This window comes from Heliangelus exortis, chromosome 8, assembly GCF_036169615.1.
Source record: "Heliangelus exortis chromosome 8, bHelExo1.hap1, whole genome shotgun sequence".
Taxonomy (NCBI): Eukaryota; Metazoa; Chordata; class Aves; order Apodiformes; family Trochilidae; genus Heliangelus; species Heliangelus exortis.
The window spans coordinates 28,375,760-28,397,914 of NC_092429.1; the positions used below are offsets into that span (position 1 = coordinate 28,375,760).

Here is a 22,155-nt window from a genome sequence, read left to right on the forward strand (position 1 = left end):
TATGAGGAGAGGCTGAGGGAGCTGGGGGTGTTGAGGCTGGAGAAGAGGAGGCTCAGGGGAGACCTCATCACTCTCTCCAACTCCCTGAAAGGAGGTTGGAGCCAGGGGGGGGTTGGGCTCTTTTTCCAGGCAACTCTCAGCAAGACAAGAGGGCACAAGAGGTCTCAAGTTGTGCCAGGGGAGGTTTAGGTTGGACATGAGAAAGAATTGCTTTAGGGAGAGGGTGATCAGACACTGGAATGGGCTGCCCAGGGAAGGGGTGGATTCTCCATCTCTGGAGATATTTCAAAAGAGCCTGGATGTGGCACTCAGTGCCATGGGCTGGGAACTGCAGTGGGAGTGGATCAAGGGTTGGACTTGGTGATCTCTGAGGTCCCTTCCAACCCAGCCAATTCTATGATTCTATGGCTCTGTCAGTTGAACTGCTGTGGAAACACCATGCAAAGATCAAAAAGCATAAGACTGGACAAGAGTTTACCATGTACAGTCAGCAGGAACTCCCTGGTCATTTCTCCTGCAATATTGCTTGCCACACACACGTAGCTTCCTGAGTCCCTGAGGTCAGCATTGTTTATCTGCAGGTACCGCCCGCTGGACAGGATCCGGACTCGAGGAGTTCCCTAAAAGGTAAAAGAGAGTTTGACAAATTTAACTTGAGCATTATCCTCTTTAGGAAGATAGACCATTTTTTGTTGCAGAGTAATAAAAGCCATCATTGAAGGGCAAAAAAACCAAGGGACTGAATTAATTGCTGGCTTAACTTGGTTTACATCCATGAAGATAAGAGGGTAAATTAAGTTTACAAAATTATCACTGATTAATGGTTCCCCCTGCAAACCCTTTCTGGGACCTGAATAAGCACCTGAATCAGACAGCTTTTATGGGTTACATAGATTTTTCAGTTTTTATAGAAAGGGACAGCTAATAGCACACAATGAATTTTTAATTTTTTTTTTTTTAAATCCATGCATGCCACAGGCAGAAGAAATACAAGCATAAGTTTCTCCAGCATAAACTTAGCCTACAAAGTTCAGTAGCTGGCATGGCTGAACAGGAGGCCAGCACTGCTCTGCAATGACTTCACAGCACCTTCTTTGATGCCTGTTTAGAGTCAAAGCCTTTTTACCACACCCAGTCTGGATGAGATCTGCACAAATGTCTGACAGTGATGGTAACTACAAGTGTGCAAAAACCTGAGTGGATAAAACAAACCAACCAACCAACCAACGAAAAAAAAAAAAAAAAAATAGAAAAAGAACAGAAACTCAAACTTTCCCAGTATTTCTATCCACATTTTGGATGAAATCTACTGAAAAACATCTACTGTTTTGGCTAGAAGATCTGAGGACAGTAATACAACCAACAACTGGGTCAGCTCACCCAGTTCTGCATTAGGCATCCACTCAGCAAGTCCACCAATGCAGAACAAAGAGCAGTGATGGAGCTTCAGAGGTGAAAGGATTTGCCAGAGTGGCCTACAGTCAGATTTGGGGGAACAACTGGTAGTTCCTGTGAGTACACAGCCTATTTCATGGTTTCTAAACACAGATGCATGTAGGTGACACAAGATGGGCAATGTAGCTGTCATTTGATCCTTATGCACTACTCAATATATGCCAGAAAATGTATCTTTGAAAAAAAAAACCAAAACAAGACAAATTCAGCAATTCTTTCAGTTTAAATAAAGTCAGATTAGGTCAAGATATTCTTATCTACTTCCTTTCTTAACACTAAATGTGCCTTTCCAAATCAATGAAGAGTACAGGGACTCCAAGGCTGCTGGGTCTAAGATCTATCAACAGCTCTGCTACCAGGCATGGTGATGCTGCAGGGTTCCATCTCAGAGCACACAGAGGTAGAGAGCAGACCTCAAAATCTGCACAGTGGGAGAAAACAGAACCAGGAGGAATGACACCCTCCACCACAAGACTGTTTCACAAAAAGCACTGAAATAGATTTAACACTGCAACCTGAAAATCTTTCTCCAGGCCTCTCCTCACTGTGAAACCTCATTTTTTGCCAAGATAAGGAGAAGGAAATGGCACAGAGCATTTCCTCTTTCCCAGCTCCACAGTATTGGTGGGTTATTACATATCTTTGAAGTTAAGAAAGCAGCCAGGCATTTGGGAAGACACTAATGTGTTTTTGATATCCTGAGTACATATTTAGATAAGCTAAGCTGAAGACTGAGAAGGATGGTAGGGAAGTATATGGAAGAAATCAAGTTCTGCATCTGAACTCCATTTATAACTTCAGTTTAGTGCTGGAGGAGAACTCACTCTAGAAACTAACAGTCCCTACTCTATTATACATCAAAAAGCAGGGGATTGACCACACCACACAACCAAGATGCTTCAGTCCTTCCCTAGGAAGGTGAATTCAGGAATCAAGAAAAGAACTAACATTACAGAAGTTATCTTGCAGGTTTCCAGCTGAGTACCTGTGTCTATCATAATGATCCTCTGTTGCTTTGGTTTCTGGAAAATAGTTGGTAACAGTGGCTTCCTTTCACAGCTTATTTTTAAGTGCTGCTTTGATAGCACAAAACTTCCAAGGAAAAATGGTATTCACCAACTGAACTTCCAAGACTTGTTCAACTGTGCTATCATTTAACATAGAATCATTACCCAAATAAAGAAGTGACCATCCAGAAGAAGAGTGTCACTCTCTTGCACATGTCACTAGCAAGCTCTTGGGCTCTATTTAGTAAGACATAATCACCCATCATATTCTTCCTTCTTCCACTGATATTTTGTTCTTTTAAGTTTACAACAGAGAAAGAGTCTGAGGAATGGCATGCTCTAAGGACAGCACATCAGCAGAACTTTGGGTGAACAGGCTCCAGTTTAGCAAGACACAATTCATTGGCTGAACTTGTCTGCTCTTTATTGATGAGTAAAGATCAACTGAGACAAAATAATAAGTTTAATTGATAACTGAATTTCAACTGTTCCATTGAAAAGCACCTGGTTTCTGAGTGATCCCAAGGAGGAGCATGGGGAGTAAAAAATTATTTCTATATAAACCATCCTCATTGTCTCTTAACCAGCAAAGACTCGATGCCTTAACATGACACCACATGGAATTCTGAGTGAAAATGATGCTTTTGATACAAAAGCATGGTGATTAGCAACCTGTTTTCTTTTTTTACAAAGTAAAGAATTTTGATTCCTTTCTAAATGCTACTAAATATGAGGATGCATAATATACCCAAAGGAAACATACAGTCTTTTCTCAGCTACCTTTCCTGGGAAGCCATTCAGGAGTATACCGAAGGCTTCTAGCATTGTTCAGAGGATCCAGGAGGAGCAAGGGATCCCCCTAAAGGAAAAAAGAACAAGTAACAGAGGGATGGCCACTTAACATGCTTGCTAGCTTCAGACACTCATTTAGAACTAACTGGATTTGTACTGGGGCTACACAGCTACTCTTCAATTCAAGGCACAATAACTTGGACTGCACTGAAGGGGCAAGTGAGCAGAATAAGAAACCTCAGGCCCTGTGTGTGAAAAAAAAAAAAAAAAAAAGAGGGTGGGGGCAAAGGACTAGGACAAATAACATAACATAACCCCTGTACCTCTAGAAGTTGTCCATTTTTGAGCCATGAGATGGTTGGAGGTGGCACAGCATCTGACTTGCATTCCAGAAGAACTTGTCTGTTCTGCAGCACAGTGAGGTCCTGGGGACCACTGGTACCAGCAATGTTTGGAGGAACTGTTACAAAAATTAACAAAAACACCACACACATATGCTACCATTGAAATTATTCACTGAAAAATTCCAGTTGATTTCTTAAGTTTAAAATACTTGCAAGGCTACAGTATCATTATTTAGTTCTAATTTTCAGTGCCACATTTGTTTAACTAGTGAACCTGCTTCCTCAGTCACACACTGGAACCCACTGTGACAGAAATTAATTAAAATTCCATTCTCAATGAAAAAGTACCAGGATTTATGCCAGATGGAGCAGACATCACAGAAGTTCTGTAAACTGTTTATCAAGAAGCACAAAAGCCATAACCTTCAAGAGGAAGGTTATGTTACATACCCAAGACAGGTAACAGAACTGCAGAAGTCCCATTTCCACTCCCCTTACTGTCATTACATTTTATGCATCCATCTCTAAATACATTCTTACCTTTTTCTACTGAAAAACTAAAATGATTCTAGATATCAGTATCTTTTACCAGTAAGCAAACTCAACCCAGCTGCACAGTCATATCTGTAACCTTCCTAGGTTTTCAAAATATAAAACTTAGAATTCTAACACAAATATCTGATGGGACTCTCTCTATTAATTGTGTATCTTGATCAGAATAGTTACCCTTATTCAGAAATGTAAAATTTATGCTCAAATGGTGTAATATAACTTCCTCAAAACACATAATATTTCTTCATTAGCAATTCATTACTTGGTAAATTTGATACCCCAGTAGTTTACAGTTTAAAAGAAAATATTTTTTTCTTAAATCAAACTTACCATGCACTCTTACTAAATATTCCTTATCATCATCTCCTGCTGGACTAGATGCCAAGCACGTGTATCTTCCTGTGTCCTCCACCTAGAAACACACAAACAAGATCAGCAGCAATGTCAAAATACAGGAACAGTTCAGAAAAACTGTGAAACACAAACACTGACAGCAAGAGGCAGCCCTGAAGGAAGAAATTCTTCACTGTGAGGGTAGTGAGACACTTGTATAGGTTGCCCAGAAAAGCTTCCTCATCCCTGGAAGTGTTCCAGGCCAGGCTGTATGGGGCTTGGAGCAGCCTGGTCTAAGAGGAAGATGTCCCTACCCATTGCAGGGGGCTGGAATTAGATGACCTTTAAGATCCATTCCAAGCCAAAGCATTCCATGATTCTGTGATCCTATGAAATAAGAACACACTAGATAAGGAATGCCTGAAAATAAATTAATAAATCTCTTGAAAACATCCATATTTATCAGTGGTGTGATTGTACAGAGATGGCTTAGGAGTTGCAGGATGCCATAAAATTTCCCCAGATAACTTGTCTCCAGCAAGAACCCTTCTCTTTGTGAAGATTTTTGCAACAGGTAATCAATAAAGTTGGAACTGGTTGTATGAATTCAAGCAAGGGGCAGTTTGGGTATAGAGAAAATCTTTTTGTGCTCACACACTCATTAAAACCTTTCATGTTTTCTCCTTCCTGTTAACTCTTTATTGTAAAGACAAGAAGTGTTTGTCTTACAAACAAAACAATCAGCAATCAGCCCCAAGCCCTGTCCCACTTCTGGCTACTGAACTTCAGTCTGGCTGGCCACAGCTGAATGAATCCTTAGTTTATTGGTGCAGGTTTCTAAAGGTTATTTTTCCATGGACTCTTTCCTTGTCTGAATTGATCTGATTGTTTTTCTGTTGCCTTTATTTATTTTTTCTTAACTTGCAGAGAGATGACTGCAAATGCAGCTCTTCTGTGTTATCTATGGCTTAGACACATGAGTAGCAAATGGATATTGGGAAAATCCAAGCCAATGGAAAGAGAAGAAAGAACTACAAAGCATGAGAGAGGAAAAGCAAGAGATAATAACAAGAGACAGCTAGGCAGGAAATGACCAAGAATAAGTTACATTTACAGACTAAAACCAGAATTGAACCCAGAAAAAGCACTGATTGGTCTGCTTCGTATCAAGAGGTATATAAAAGAAAATAAAAAGAAGAAGAAAAAGGCAAAGGAAAAGGCAAAGGAAAAGGCAAAGGAAAAGAAAAAGGAAAAGAAAAAGGAAAAGAAAAAGGAAAAGAAAAAGGAAAAGAAAAAGGAAAAGAAAAAGGAAAAGAAAAAGGAAAAGAAAAAGGAAAAGAAAAAGGAAAAGAAAAAGGAAAAGAAAAAGGAAAAGAAAAAGGAAAAGAAAAAGGAAAAGAAAAAGGAAAAGAAAAAGGAAAAGGCAAAGGAAAAGGCAAAGGAAAAGGCAAAGGAAAAGGCAAAGGAAAAGGCAAAGGAAAAGGCAAAGGAAAAGGCAAAGGAAAAGGCAAAGGAAAAGGCAAAGGAAAAGGCAAGGGAAAAGGCAAGGGAAAAGGCAAAGGAAAAGGCAAAGGAAAAGGCAAAGGAAAAGGCAAAGGAAAAGGCAAAGGAAAAGGCAAAGGAAAAGGCAAAGGAAAAGGCAAAGGAAAAGGCAAAGGAAAAGGCAAAGGAAAAGGCAAAGAAAAAGGCAAAAAAAACACAAGGAAAAAGGCAAGGAAAAAGGCAAAGGAAAAGGCAAAGGAAAAGGCAAAGGAAAAGAAAAAGGCAAGGAAAAAGGCAAAGGAAAAGGCAAAGGAAAAGGCAAAGGAAAAGGCAAAGGAAAAGGCAAAGGAAAAGGCAAAGGAAAAGGCAAAGAAAAAGGCAAAGGAAAAGGCAAAGGAAAAGGCAAAGAAAAAGGCAAAGAAAAAGGAAAAGAAAAAGGCAAAGAAAAAGGAAATAACAATGCTTCTAATAATACTACTGGTGCTTCTGTATAGAATCTCTGATGTAAGGCTTGAAAAATACATTCTCCAACTGCAAATGCAGGTGGATGGCTTTATAGAGACTTTTTAGGATACCTGTTCAGGTGGTTACACACCAGCAGAAAGTTCTGTGCCCTCCCTAGGTTTACAAAACCAAGCCTATTTGGAAGCAAATACCTGACCTGAGCACTGGTGATTTGAAGGCCCTCCCTTAGGACATGCACATTATCACTCTGCAGAAGTGGGTGCCCATCCTTCATCCAGGAGATTTTGGGGACTGGAATGCCAGAAGCCATGCAGAGAAGCTCAAGAGGGTTGTTAACAATGACAGAGAGCTCTTCTGATTGATCTGAGCCATTGATGTGAGGTGGTGCTGCAGAAGGAAAAACATTTGAGTTCTTTATTGACTCAAAAAGCCTATAAAACCTGATATGCAGCCTTGGGGCTGGAGTCTGTAAAATTAGTCTACATTAGTATTATTTCTGGCTGTGTCATGAACTCACTAAGTATCTCATATAATTTCCATCTGCCTCTCTTCATCTGTCTGTTAATTTGCACAGTTGCCAAGTTGGCATTAATAGTTAGAAAATGTTTTCATAATCCCAGGTAAAATATATTATATAATATCAGTGACTATTTATTAGCCCTTTAGCTGTTGTACCTTCAGCTGGGATATCATCCTGTCAAGCTGCATTTCTACTAACCAAAAGCCAAATTCTTTTTAAAATTAGTTTATTATCAATTATACCCTACTTTAGTACTCAGAAAACTTTGGGAAAATATAGATATAGTGTGTTACACATTCACACATCTCTAGGTATCTTCCTTATTTATCACAGCAGATTTTTATTAAAAATGCTCCTTATCCCTCAAGATTCTTTGAACTGTTGCCCTGAGTAGATACTCAGCTACTGCTTGTATTTTGTTAAATGGAAAGGTAACCACTCACCCAGAACTTTGAGGGAGAAGTGTTTGCTGGTGTCCCCAGCTTCATTGGATGCTACACAAGTGTATTTGCCTGTGTCACCAATCTCTGCCTTCCCAAAATGAAGGACCATTCCTTGGTTACTTGACATCAGGTGAGCTCCCAGGCTCAGAGGTTGTCCATTTTTAAACCAGGACACAGTGGGGACAGGAGTGCCACCAGCAAGACACTTCATCACAGCTGAAGTGCCTCTGACCACAGTCACCTCCTCTGTTCCTCCTGCATTATCCAAGTTTGGTGGTGCTGTTGAGAAACAAAGATCTGGTTCACACTGAGCACAACCCAGACATTTAATTCTGAGGAGCTGGAATGCAGCTACCCCTTTATATCACCACTTAATATTCATGTGTGAAAAATCACTTAGAATTTAAATACTCTTATTCTTTCTAAAAAAAACTGTGACACATGATGGGTGCCTGTCCAAGTCACACTTTCCATTAAAAACAAACAAACAAACAACTCAAAATTGAGTATTTCCCTAATGATTATCTCTGCAATACACATCTTTCTGAAACCTTCTATTGGTGAGAAAGAAAAGGGACATCAGGTTTAAGAAAGGAAGAAATAGGATTCTTTACATTGCAGAGAAACTCACCAAAAACTTTTAGGTTGAAATGTTTGTTGTCCAGTCCAGCCCTGTTAGATGCTACACAAGTGTACACTCCAGTATCAGGTATCTGTACCCGGGCAAGTCTAAAGAAAAAATTATTTTAAGCAAGCTGTAAATGGAATACATTAACTTTATTATGGTTTGGATCAAATTTTATTCTTGCTTCCAAAAATACTAGCAGGCTTATGCTGGCATAAGCAAAAGAGAATGGAAAACTCAGCTCATTAAAAGAGAGAAAAACCAACCTGAGAATTTGCCCAGCTGACAGCAACCTGACTTGGGAGGAGACAGAGAGAGGAAGGCCATTCTTCAGCCAGTTTATCTGGGGTGGTGGGGCTCCAGTAGCAGTACATTCAATATTTAGGGAGGTGTCCAAAAGGGCAGTGAGGTCCTCTGGTTCATCTTTATGATTGGCTATTGTTGGAGGAACTACATTTTGTGAACATTGAAAAGGAAGATATTAAAACTCACTCTCAAAACCATTCTGCACATGTTACCTTGCAGGAAATCCTGCACTTTAAGCCCCACAGGCAATTTAATAAGAAAATCCCTGTTTTTTTAAAGAGTAAATCCTCTAACAATAATACTGAGCACTAGTACAGCACTGCTGAAGAAGAGTTATGCTCACTATCTTCTGAACTACAAACTGTGCAGAAGAATTTCATTCAAAACTCTACCATTTTTCTTTTACACTGTAAATAAACTATTTATCATCAAGGGGAACCCTTAGCTATTAGTTATCTACCATTCTCCTCTGGTTTAAGCTGATGTAGTTAGATTGGAATTAGTGAAGATAAACTAATGTAACAAAAAATCAGTATCAGTAAATCTGTCCCAAGTGCATCATTCTCTACAAAAACAAAACAAAAAAACCCCACCAAAACGCTGCAAGCAGAATTCCTCTATTAAGAAATACACCAAAGGAATTCAGCTGTTTATCCCAAAACACATTTAACAGTGATTTCAATCGTTTTGTCACTGACAGTGCATCCTGAGCAATAAACTGCAATATCTACAGCACATGAAATTGGAAACACATGCATGCCACAGCAGACTGAAGCCAGGCATTCCTTTCTTGGCCCTCTTCTAGGAGCACTTTCAGGGCTAGGCTAACAGATTTCAGTTTTACATCTGTAAAAACTCACCATATACATTTAAGTTGAAAATTCTGTCTTCCTCTCCTGCAGGATTTGTAGCCACACAAGTGTATTTTCCTGTATCAGAACTGAGGGCTTTGAAGATGTTTAATGTGCTGCCATCTGGAGTTACTCTGCAAGGGAGGTCATAAAACACTGAGGTTTTTTATTTGCCAGGAATACATAAACAGTTGTGTACATTTAAATCAACTATGTCTGTCCTGATGGAAATTTGGTGAAAGAATTAGAGACAGGCTAGGAAGGTTTTCCTAGAGATGTATACACACACATTTCCAGACAAAGGTTGGGCAGAGAAGATGGTGTGTGTGCTTAAACCAGCCCCTTTGCTGTGGGGCACATTCAGGTTGGATATTAGGACAAACTTATTTACTGAAAGGGTTGCCAGGCCCCAGCACAGGCTGCCCAGGGAGTCACCACCACTGGAGGGACATAAAAGATGTGTAGATGTAATAAATTCCAACCAGACTTTTGAAAATACCATAATGAAAAGGATCAAGAGTAGACTGTTTCCATCTCTCACATCTTTACCCTCCAAATGGACTAAATGGAACTTATTGATTTAATAAACTTTAATGAACTTAATACATTTTAATGGAGGAAGTGAGAAGCTTTCTCCAATAAACTGAGAAAGAAATAGGTATCATACACTTACCTCTGTAAAAAAATAATAAATAAAATTAAATACTCCAAGTAGCAACAAAGTATTCTAGATTTGAAGAAGCTAAAGAGGGTGACAGTGTTCTTAACTTGGCTAAGCTAAGACTTAGGCCCTCTTTACACCCCCTCTAAAAGGCTGGGGTTTAAAATTATACAAGAAGAGTGTCTGCTTATTTTGGCTTGCCTTGCTCTTTGTAAATCATCACTTGCAAGTGGTTTTCCATCTTTAAGCCAGTGCACAACAGGTGTGGGTACTCCATGGGCATTGCAGACCAGCTGGGTGCTCTCTCCTAGGAGGACACTGACCTCACTGGGCACTTCAGAGCCACCAATATTAGGGGGAACTGGAAATGAATAATAGAGGGAAGAGAAGAAGGAGAAGAGATCAGCAAGGAGCAGAATCTAAACTGTTAAAAGGCACACTGCTCATGAGTCCTAGCACTTGTTGCAGTAGTTCCATTCAAATCTAGTTTAGAAAGTACACGATTCTATTTTTTTCTAGAGGGGGTTTTGCAAGGAAAAATTCAAAGTCACTTTTATCATTCCTTAATACAGCTGATTCTACAGAATTCTAGCACACCTTTGCCCTCATATTCAATATAAACAGCTATCAATCAATGCTAACATGTCCAATAACATAATGACAAAACCCATTTCATTAAACTGTCACAATTAAATGCCTGCTTATCTCCTCAGCCCATGCCCAGTGCACAGTCAAATGCTGTTTTGTGTCAGGACAATCAAGTTCTCCTTGAACAGCCACACTCTCCACCTCAGCCAGCAGATATTTGGAGGTTGTCCTCCTGCCCTTGCACACAGGTGACAGCCATGCTAGGCAGTGAGCCAAGATTGTAGGTGTAGGTGAAAGAGACCTGGGGGTCCTGGTAGACAAGAAGATGCCCATGAGCCAGCAATGTGCCCTTGTGGCCAAGAAGGCCAATGGCATCCTGGGGTGCATTAGAAAGGGGGTGGTTAGTAGGTCAAGAGAGGTTCTCCTCCCCCTCTATTCTGCATTGGTGAGGCCACACCTGGAGTATTGTGTCCAGTTCTGGGCCCCTCAGTTCAAGAAGGACAGGGAAGTGCTTGAAAGAGTCCAGCGCAGAGCTACTGAGATGATTAAGGGAGTGGAACATCTCCCTTATGAGGAAAGGCTGAGGGAGCTGGGTCTCTTTAGTTTGGAGAAAAGGAGACTGAGGGGTGACCTCATCAATGTTTTCAAATATGTAAGGGGTGAGTGTCAGGGAGATGGAGTTAGGCTTTTCTCAGTGGTGACCAGTGATAGGACAAGGGGTAATGGGTGTAAATTGGAGCATAGGAGGTTCAAGTTGAATATCAGAAAAAATTTTTTTACTGTAAGGGTGACGGAGCCCTGGAACAGGCTGCCCAGGGGGGTTGTGGAGTCTCCTTCACTGGAGACATTCAAACCCCACCTGGACACGTTCCTAGGCGATGTACTCTAGGGGGCCCTGCTCTGGCAGGGGGGGTTGGACTAGATGATCTTTCCAGGTCCCTTCCAACCCCTAGGATTCTAGGATTCTATGATTCTATGATTGCAGATAGTACAACCAATTATTAACCAGTTCTACTCACTGCACTCCCATCCTTACCTTGAACAGAAAGCACATAACTTTTCTGAGCTTCTCCCTCAATGTTTGAGGCAATACAAGTGTAGGTGCCACTGTCCAGAAGCTGAGAATGAGCAATTTGAAGCTTGCTTCCACCAGATAAAACATGAACTTCAAGAGAATCAGAGTTTTCTGAAAATAGATCAACAAGTACTCGTTCCAAACCAGGCCACAGAAACCAAACACATCTCGAGACATTTTTTCATTAGAATTTCAAAATAATAATAAAAAAAGGATTCTAACCAGTTAACAAAAGAGGTTGTCTAGAAACAGATGAAGAAGAAACAAAAAATAGATGAGAAATAGCACAGAGGTGTTCCAAAGTGGGGAAAAAGAGCATGAGAGAATGTTACCCATTGGTTTTCCATTCTTAAGCCACACTATTGTAGGTGGAGGAATCCCAGTGGCATCACAGACAAAGGTGACAGGATTGCTGATAGTTTCATTGACCAACTCCTGTTCAGGACCTTCTATATTTGGTGGCACTATAAACAGAATGGAAGCAATAAGAATTGTTTGGTTACCAAATATTTTTCCAAACTGATTTTGAACTGTCTACTCTACAATGCCCATGATATTATAATAACTACTATAGATAATGCAGAGTATGCTCACCATAAACATTAAGATGGAAATTTTTATCATCTTGCCCTGCAATATTTATGGCTTTGCATACATACTGTCCCGTGTCAGAAACCTAAAATAAAATAAGAAAACCTTATTACAGCCTTATTTTTAATGCTACAGTTCAGAGATCCTAACAGCCTTTGCCAGGCAGGGTTGTTTTCAGAGGATGGAAGGGCTTCAAAAAAATATATCTACATAGTGGAATACTTCAGTAAAGAGCAAAATAATTGCTTAACAGTAGTAGAGCAGCAGCAGATGTAGAGATGCAGCACCCCACAGCCTGGCCTACCTCTGCACCCTTGATTCTTAACCTCTGCCCATCTGCCAACATCTCCACATTTGCAGACTCTGAAATGAGGCGTCTGTTCTTGTACCAGGTGATGACTGGAGGGGGGATAGCATTGGATTCACACTCCAGCACCACTGGGATGCCCACTCTGACATTCAGCACTGTCAGTGAGGTCCTGCTGTGGTCTTTGATGCTTGGGGGCACTGTAGAAAAAGTTCAGAGTTATTTCTGGTTTTCATTTGCGAGAAGACAAAAAAAAAAAACCAAAAAAAAACCCCACAACTAGTACAAAAAATACAAAATAATGCATTTTCAAAGCAAGAATATTGCAGAAAATATTAAAAAACAGACCAAGCACTGTTAGGAAGCTCTTCTTCTGACTTTCCCCAGCTTGATTTCTGGCAATACAAGTATATTCACCACCATCTGGTAATGTGGCTCGGGGAATCTGCAGAGTCCGAGCACCTAAGTAAAAAGAGAGGGCTTGAGATTTATCCTCTGGTTATTTTATCAATCTCAAATGCTATTTTAAAATTACAGGTCCAACAGACTGATCACAGGCACAGAGTCATCAAGGCAATGCATTGCCATTGCTTTTTAAGATATATTAATAATTAAAAAAAACCCAAACCAATCCTTTAGTTCCAAGAGAACTAAAATTTAGGATAAATCAATATGTGCTGTTAATTTTAAGTTTGAATCAAAAATACAGAGGGGTCAAGATTCCCTCCCACCTTCTGCCATCCTCTATAAAAGCCAGGAGACTGGAAGCTCAACCCCTCCCTGCTCCCCTTCTTCTTTGCTGCTTTGCTGCACCTGGAAGTCTTGGGAAAGGCTCCCACTTTTCCATCAAGCTGTCACAAACTCTGAAGCAACCAAAGCCATCAGATTCTGGGAAGAGCCATGGACCTGTCTCCCAAATCAGCCCTGCTTGCAGAGGGCCCTGTGATCACCTCTGTGATCAATGAGTTTGGGGGTTTTTTTATATTTGTATATATTAGCCTCTCATCCCACATGTTACTGCTCTTTCCCTGTTTGTTTTAATTTCCCACCTTCAAGCCTCTTGTCCTTTTTCCCCTTTTACTTTTCCTTGGGGAGGCTCAGGGGGTAACAATTCTGAACCCTGGTTTTTGGTTTGCCCTGACCACTAAACTGAGACATGAGTTTTATTTACCAGTAAACCCACCAATCAGCCAAGGGATTATTTAACACTGTGGGCCAAGTCTCTTGCCCACTCACTGGAGCAATACCAAGATTACACCACCTCCATAAATAGTGACCATTGCCCACATCAAGACAAAACAGACAGAAGCTGGGGACCTGGACAGACTGGAGAGTTGGGCTGATCCCAACGGGATGAGGTTCAACATTCCAAGTGCCGGGTCCTGCACTTTGGCCACAAGAACCCCATGGGGAGCTCCAGGCTGGGCACAGAGTGGCTGAGAGCAGCCAGACAGAGAGGGACCTGGGAGTCTGGATTGCCAGGAAGCTGAAGAGGAGGCAGCAGTGTGCCCAGGTGGCCAAGAAGGCCAATGGCATCCTGGGCTGGCTCAGGAACAGCGTGGCCAGCAGGTCCAGGGAAGGGATTCTGCCCCTGTGCTCAGCCCTGGGGAGGCCACAGCTTGAGTCCTGTGTCCAGTTCTGGGCCCCTCAGCTCAGGAAGGAGATTGAGGTGCTGGAGCAGGTCCAAAGGAGGCAACTGGGCTGGGGAAGGGACTGGAGCACAGATCCTATGAGGAGAGGCTGAGGGAGCTGGGGGTGTTGAGGCTGGAGAAGAGGAGGCTCAGGGGAGACCTCATCACTCTCTCCAACTCCCTGAAAGGAGGTTGGAGCCAGGGGGGGGTTGGGCTCTTTTCCCAGGCAACTCTCAGCAAGACAAGAGGGCACAAGAGGTCTCAAGTTGTGCCAGGGGAGGTTTAGGTTGGACATTAGAAAGAATTTCTTTCTGGAGAGGGTGATCAGCCATTGGAATGGGCTGCCCAGGGAAGGGGTGGATTCTCCATCCCTGGAGATATTTCCAAAGAGCCTGGATGTGGCACTCAGTGCCATGGGCTGGGAACTGCAGTGGGAGTGGATCAAGGGTTGGACTTGATGAGCTCTGAGGTCCCTTCCAACCCAGCCAATTCTAGGATTCTATGATTCTATGAAATAGCTGAGATTCCTCACCAGTCACAATAAAAGCATTGGTATCCAAACTGATGGGTTTGCCATTCTTGAGCCAGCTGAGATCAGGAGGTGGGAAGCCAGTGACCTCACAAGTCAAAGAGATGAAATTGTTCACTACCACAGTCAAATTCTCAGGATTGGTACCAACAACACTGGGAGGAACTGTGGAGAGAAATACATTCATAGTAGCTATCCCAGGAAACAATATTCCACAAGATCCTGATTTACTAAAATAAAGCTGAATTGCTGAGTTTACCAAAGGGACAAGATACTGGTCATATATGTAGAAGACTCCCAAATAAAATAGAGGAAATAAAGAAGTTAAAGTCTGAAATGTTAACTAGAGATATCCTGATTTTTGAAGCTATATAGGGAGAGGTAAGGGGAAGTGGTGGACTACACTTTTTTTAAATAATAATGGAAAACATCTGAATTTCTTGCTTTTATTTTTTTTACACTTGTGATGCAAAAATCCCCAATTTATTTCAATCCTATTCTAACTCAACAACAGCAAAAAGATTAGAAAGGAATCTTAAAGGAGAAATTTTTAAAAAGTAAGCTTTTACAGTGCCCTATCTCTGTTATCAGGATGTAAGTCATGATTTCAGTGTTTATCAACACCTACACAGTGCACACTCCACATGGCTCCCTCCCCAATCATTTCCACCACCATGGAACACACAGAAAGAGCTGCAGACATGGGGTACCATGAGCTAGGTTTTGCCAAGGCACCTTAAACTTTTTGATTTCTACTACATCAGAATCTCTGTCACACCCAAAAAGAAAACTTGAACATATGAAGCTAAGCACATGCCTCAGCTCTCTGGTAAAATGAACACATTCAAGCTAAACCAACATGTGAAAGAAGACAGCCAGAGAATTACAGATTATTGTACTCACCATGAACATTCAGGTTAAAATTTTTTTTGGCACTTCCAGCTATGTTCTCCACAATGCAGACATACCTGCCAGTATCTGCTATTTGGGAATTCAAAATCTAAGAAAAAGAAACAAGACAGTTGTTGAACTAAGTTATAAGACAACTTACTGCTAAAGTATCAAGTTTTGGTGTCTCCCCAGTGTCCCCAAGGTCTATGGGGCCTGCAAGTCTGCAGGTTTTAAGTGGTTTGATTTGGTTTTTCCTAATGCCTTTGCAGTCTTAAGAAGTTGCCTATCTAAGAAACTGCCAGGGATGCTCCTCCTTTCAGGATCTGTTAAGCCAAGTTGTGCACATCTCAAACCTCCAGAAAAGTCAACACAGTATCTTTTACACTAATTACTTCAAAGTGAGTAAAAAAAGTATCCACAAAAATACTTGAAATAAAAATCTTAATGTTCTTTATATCTTACTGTATTCTTGGATCATGGTAAGAAAATCAAGAGAGTCAAGCTCAGTTCTGTGACTGTTTTAAGAGTTTCACCCAGTATCATTCATTGATTTGAAGGCAGATGTGTGTGGCATTATTTGAAACAAATAATTTGAAACAAATAATTTGAAACAAATAATTTGAAACAAATAATTTGGAACAAATAATTTGGAACAAATAATTTGGAACAAATAATTTGGAACAAATAATTTGGAACAAATAATTTGAAACAAATAATCTGAAACCAAGTGATTTCACTCATGTGGTTACACCAGGACTCCACAAAAAGCTGGGTCAGCACAACTGAGGGAACTGCATAGGAGTGGGAAGAAGGAGCTGAGGGACAGGGAACAAGGGACAAAAGCTCTGAAGGTTTGTAGCACCTTGTAGGAATTTTTTTTTTTCACAATCTCATACTTAGCAAATCTCAACAGTTTTGCCTTTATGGGCAGTTTGTGTTTGTGATGCTACAAAACAGATGATTCACTAAGAGCTACCTGTAGCCTCCTTCCATTGGACAGAAACTTGTATTTGCTGTCTTCTGCTAGGAGGTGGCCATCCTTGTGCCAGGTGATGCTGGGGGAAGGGCTGCCACTTGCCACACAGTCCATCACTGCAGCTTTCTTCACAAGCACAGTCACTTCTTCAGGGAGGTCACCCTCAGCTCTGCTGATGGATGGTGGTACTACAAAAGAGCAAAATGAGGAGAAATACTGTGGCTTAGTATCTCCCTCCATGGTTTTGGTATTGTTTTGTTTGTTGCTATTGGGTTTGTTTGTTTTTTTTTTTTTTTTTTAAGATTGCCCACCAATCTTTTAGGTTGTTTTTTATAAGGAAGTAGTGAAATCTTCAGTGAATACAGTGAAAGATTAATAAAATCCCAAGAATTCAGCTGGAACAAATCAGGGTAACTCAAGGAACTGAAGAAGAAGTATAGTTATTCACAGCAGCCAAAAAGAAGAAGAGGTGAAAACTCATCTCATAGCTAGCCCTTCATGTGCTTTGCTGCCAGGACAAAAGAATTTCCAAGACCTCTTTCTAACAACAAAACAGTGTATTCAGCACAACAGAGGTAAGAAGTGTTTCCCAAAACACAAATCTTGACTACATCAAGAGACAATACAAGCAGCATAGGAAAGCTTTCTGTGCAATGTTTGTAAATGGATGATGCAAAATGGACTCTGCAGGCATTCAGTGGTTGGTCTAAAACATCAATTCCCTTAAGCCTTTTGAGAATTTTGCAGTTATTTTAGAAACTTATGGCCAAAATATGGAGAGAGAAAAGTTGAATAGTGGAATTTTGAAGTGGAAGGTGGATAGGGTGCTAGAGATACCAAGATAAAACCTGAATTTCTACATATACTTTCTATTTTGGTGAAGTGAGAGGTAGGTGATACAACTGTGCTCCTGCAACAACAGCCTAAACCCAAACTGAACTACCATGAACACTATTTTCATGCAACTCTGTACTTCCACAAAACTCTTGCACAGTGTATAAACACATGAATTTCAAAGCTCATAAACTTTAGGTAAACCTGGACTATTACACTTTGTTAGTTTCCACAGAGCTCTTTTCTTGCCACTAAAAAGGAAAAGGAAAGCAGGGATGCTCACGGAGCACACGGACGTCGTAGTGAATGGAATCCTCCCCAGCTTCATTGACTGCCACACACAGGTACCTCCCAGCATCTCCAGCCTGGGCCCTGGGGATCTGCAGCACTCTGCCTCCTGCAAGGAAAAATCCAGTTGGTCATTATGTTCTTCATGGAATGTCAGAGAAGACTAAATAATTCCACAGAAAGAAAGAACACTCTTCAGCAGTACGTAGCCAGACATTATTCTTCAAGCAGAACAGAAATATTTTCAGCAAGGTGACAGAACTACTACACAAAATTTTTTGTCTAAATGTTAATAAATTACTTATTTTCATGTATTTATCTTATTCTTCATTCAAACCAGAAATATTTCACAGCAAGGTGACAGAACCACCAGGCATATTTTTTGTGTAAACGTTCATAAGTTACTTGTTTTCATGTATTTCTTTTATTCTTCAATCAAACCAGAAATATTTCACAGCAAGGTGACAGAACTACCACTCAAAATTTTTGTCTAAATGTTAAATATACGAAAATAAGTAATTTATTATCTTATTCTTCAATCAAACCAGAAATATTTCTCAGCACGGTGACAGAACTACCACGCAAGTTTTTCGTCTAAATGTTCATAAATTACTTGTTTTCATGTATTTCTTTTATTCTTCAATCAAAACAGAAATATTTCACAGCAAGGTGACAGAACTACCACTCAAATTTTTTGTCTAAATGTTCAAAATGTTCATAAGTTACTTATTTTCATGTATTTATTCTTCATCAAACCAGAAATATTTCTCAGCAAGGTGACAGAACTACCACGCAAGTTTTTTGTGTAAATGTTTATAAATTACTTGTTTTCATGTATTTCTTTTATTTTTCAATCAAAACAAATATTTCACAGCAAGGTGACAGAACTAACACACAAAATTTTTGACTAAATGTTTATAAGTTACTCATCTTCATGTATTTATTCTTCAATCAAACCAGAAATATTTCTCAGCAAGGTGACAGAACTACCACGCAAGTTTTTTGTGTAAATGTTCATAAGTTACTTGTTTTCATGTATTTCTTTTATTCTTCAATCAAACCAGAAATATTTCACAGCAAGGTGACAGAACTACCACTCAAGTTTTTTGTCTAAATGTTAAATACACGAAAATAAGTAATTTATTATCTTATTCTTCAATCAAACCAGAAATATTTCTCAGCAAGGTGACAGAACTACCACGCAAGTTTTTCGTCTAAATGTTCATAAATTACTTGTTTTCATGTATTTCTTTTATTCTTCAATCAAAACAGAAATATTTCACAGCAAGGTGACAGAACTACCACTCAAAATTTTTGTCTAAATGTTCAAAATGTTCATAAGTTACTTATTTTCATGTATTTATTCTTCAATCAAACCAGAAATATTTCTCAGCACGGTGACAGAACTACCACGCAAGTTTTTTGTCTAAATGTTCATAAATTACTTGTTTTCATGTATTTCTTTTATTCTTCAATCAAAACAAATATTTCACAGCAAGGTGACAGAAGTAACACACAAAATTTTTGACTAAATGTTTATAAGTTACTCATCTTCATGTATTTATTCTTCAATCAAACCAGAAATATTTCACAGCAAGGTGACAGAACTACCACTCAAAATTTTTTACTAAATGTTCATAAGTTACTTATTTTCATGTATTTATTCTTCAATCAAACCAGAAATATTTCTCAGCAAGGTGACAGAACTACCACTCAAGCTTTTTGTCTAAATGTTAATAAATTACTAATTTTCATGTATTTATCTTATTCTTCAATCAAAACAGAAATATTTCACAGCAAGGTGACAGAACTAACACACAAAAGGATATATATGCACACAATATTCCAGTAAAGCTCTTCCAAACTGAAAAATTTCATTCCTGAAGCTCCTAAGTCCATACAGTTTTTATTTTTCACTCTACCCCCCCATTTAAAGTACAGCCACATAAAGAGTTCTGGAAAGAGAAGACCTCAGGAATACATTTTGGAAGTGGTTGTCATTGGTCTCTACAGATGAGGAATTTTTAGCTAAGACATTATCCTCACCCACTGCCCTCCTCTACAAGTGCCATCATCCCAAAGCATCCTCAGAAAGGCTCCCTCATAACTCATGGCTGTTTTCCTGCAGGAATTTTTTTGCCTCACTCCCTGTGGAAGAGGTTTTTCTACTCCAAGTATAATCTTGCCAAAGCAAGATATTATAGAGAAATAAATAAGAAACATATCAGAAAGAAGGTATCATCTTTAGATTTTATTTTTCAACCCATCACCTAAAGTTCAATGGCCACATTCACACCATTCTAAGGACTATTTTTTAAATGAAAGAAGGAAACAGCTTAAGTCCAAGGACTAGAGACAAAAAGTTCAAGTCAAGCAAGTCCAAGAAGAACATTAATGCAGTGTTTTGAAGAGGAAAAGTTCATCACTACACAAATTCTAGCATTAAAATAATTACCTAGGGTCAGAGTGACATTTTAGTACTCACCTGGTAATATGAGTACTTTATCACTAGAGCTCAGGGGAAAGCCATCTTTATACCATGTAAGAACTGGAGGAGGAACAGCACTGGTCTCACAGTACAGGGTAAGGGGGTTGTTGACAATCACATCTTTACTTTCTCCACCTCTTCCTGAATCCACTGTGTTGCCAGCTTCCCATTCCTTATAAGGCTTTAGGAAACGAGGAGGAACTACAGCCAAGGAGAGGAAAAACATTAGAACTGACCAGTTCTAAAATCAAGAAATGTGAAGACACTGTAATTGTTCAATAGCAGCAAAAAAAATTCAGTATTAAATTAACCTCTCCCTCCACTTTAGACTGGACAGGAAAATTCTGATTTTTTTCATCAGAATGAGCACTTGAGCAACTCACTGAATATTTTCTGAAGAACAATAAATAAAGCATTGGGTTAATCCATGGAGGTGTAAAGGAAACAAAATAATCACGAATTCTAACATCCCAGAACATGAGAAAAGGAGGCTACCAGAAGAATTTTTTTCTCTGAACTCTGTTTACCTTGTATGTTCACATCAAATTCCATTTCATCCTCTCCAGCAATGTTGGATGCCAGACAAGTGTACCGACCAGTGTCTGACACCTGACCCTCCTTAATTAGCAGAACCCGACCACTGGATTGGATAAGGAGATGTTCATCAGGTTTAAGGGGCTGTAAGATAATTTCACACAGAAATTTACCCTTCTCAAAACATAACACTAGAAACAGCCATATTTGTGGAAATTCGTGGTTAAATTCGGGTTGTTTCAAAACCCTCCTGTCCTGGTTTGGGCCAGGATAAAGGTGATTTTCTGTCTTGTACTTTTGCTTTTAGCTAAGTCTCCTGTAAGTAGTTGCACTTGCTGAAATTAACAGCCAGTTTCTCAGACAGTGTGTGCTTCTAGGACTGATAACACTGATGTTTAGAGTTCCAGCCAGAGCCTGGTGTGCAGAGCCAAGGCCACTGCTCAGCTCTGAAGAACATTTTACCCTCCAGAAGGAATAAAGAGGCCCCACCTGCAGCTTCCTTTGGGGAGGAAGGGACAAGAGAGATGCCAGAACTGACCAAACAGAGGATTCCATCCCATACACCTCATACTCAGGATAAATTTGAGGGATCACGAGGGCCAAGCCACGCTTCCAGCTCCCAGCTGCCTGCCCTTCCTGCTTTTTCCTGCTTCCCTTCCTTCACCCAGCATCCTGGGAGGATTCCATCCCTTCCTCTGCCTGTGCTCCTGATCCATCCCAGCCTGAATCTGTGTGTTCCTGCCTCCAGCTCCCAACTGCTGCTGACCCCAGGATTCCAGCCTGGACTTTCCCAGGGCTGCCCTGCAGCCTCGGTGGTGACGTGAGAGTTACTGGGGGAAAAGGGTGGAGGAATGAGGTATTCATTTTCCTGTATATTCATATATATTTAGTAATCTTTCCTATTTATCATTACTGTTTCATTAAAGTTGTGTAGTTTAGTTTCCAACCCATCAGTCTCTCTCCCTTATTCTCTCTCCTTTCTTTATCAGGGAGGAGAGGGGAATTAATAGAGAGTATCTGTTATTTGGTTTAATTGCCAGGGCAGTGTTAAACTGTGACACCTCCCCAGGTTGTGGAATCTCCTTCCCTGGAGACATTCAAAGCCCACCAGGATGTGTTCTGTGTGACCTCCTGGAGGTGACCCTGCTCTGGCAGGGGGTGTTGGACTCAATGATCTTTTGAGATCCATTCCAACCCCTCACTTTGTGATTCTGTGTGATTCAGATCACATGAAGGAGTCAGCACTGAACTGCTGGCCTGCAGGGGACAACTATCTTAGTCCATGGATGAGAGTGAAAGCCACTTGTCCAGGAGCCACCCAAGACAAAGCTGCTGCTCTGACAGTGGCAGCAAGCTGCTCACAGCCACCATCTGTCTTTGGGGACCTCTCAACACTCCCCAGTGTTGTTTTTTTTTTTGTTGGCAGTACAATCAGTGCTCCCTGGGGGTCCCATAACTACAGCAATACTGCAACCAGACTGAGGGTGTATCCAAAGTGACTCCAGCTGTTTCAGCATGCTCAGGAACTCCAGCAGGAGCTGGGACAGAGGGGCAGTTGTCTGCCACAAAAGTGCCTTACCAAGGACA

The 22,155-nt window shown here is 40.4% G+C and overlaps 1 protein-coding gene across 3 annotated transcripts in view; it reads right to left on the minus strand.

Annotated features, from left to right (window-relative positions):
- Positions 1-22,155, minus strand: part of HMCN1 (hemicentin 1) — a 198,571-nt gene that overhangs the window by 30,899 nt on the left and 145,517 nt on the right. For all 3 annotated transcript variants that reach the window (XM_071751315.1, XM_071751317.1, XM_071751314.1), the window contains 20 exons: positions 20,562-20,712; positions 20,032-20,235; positions 17,542-17,655; positions 16,425-16,612; positions 15,461-15,557; positions 14,561-14,722; positions 12,746-12,859; positions 12,395-12,597; positions 12,094-12,175; positions 11,832-11,963; positions 11,461-11,610; positions 10,038-10,197; positions 9,185-9,309; positions 8,285-8,468; positions 8,025-8,122; positions 7,394-7,672; positions 6,627-6,817; positions 4,481-4,562; positions 3,578-3,714; positions 479-620 (listed from right to left, as the gene is read on the minus strand). In XM_071751315.1, coding sequence (XP_071607416.1) covers positions 479-620; positions 3,578-3,714; positions 4,481-4,562; positions 6,627-6,817; positions 7,394-7,672; positions 8,025-8,122; positions 8,285-8,468; positions 9,185-9,309; positions 10,038-10,197; positions 11,461-11,610; positions 11,832-11,963; positions 12,094-12,175; positions 12,395-12,597; positions 12,746-12,859; positions 14,561-14,722; positions 15,461-15,557; positions 16,425-16,612; positions 17,542-17,655; positions 20,032-20,235; positions 20,562-20,712 — 2,995 coding nt within the window. The remainder of the gene's footprint in view (positions 1-478; positions 621-3,577; positions 3,715-4,480; positions 4,563-6,626; positions 6,818-7,393; positions 7,673-8,024; positions 8,123-8,284; positions 8,469-9,184; positions 9,310-10,037; positions 10,198-11,460; positions 11,611-11,831; positions 11,964-12,093; positions 12,176-12,394; positions 12,598-12,745; positions 12,860-14,560; positions 14,723-15,460; positions 15,558-16,424; positions 16,613-17,541; positions 17,656-20,031; positions 20,236-20,561; positions 20,713-22,155) is intronic.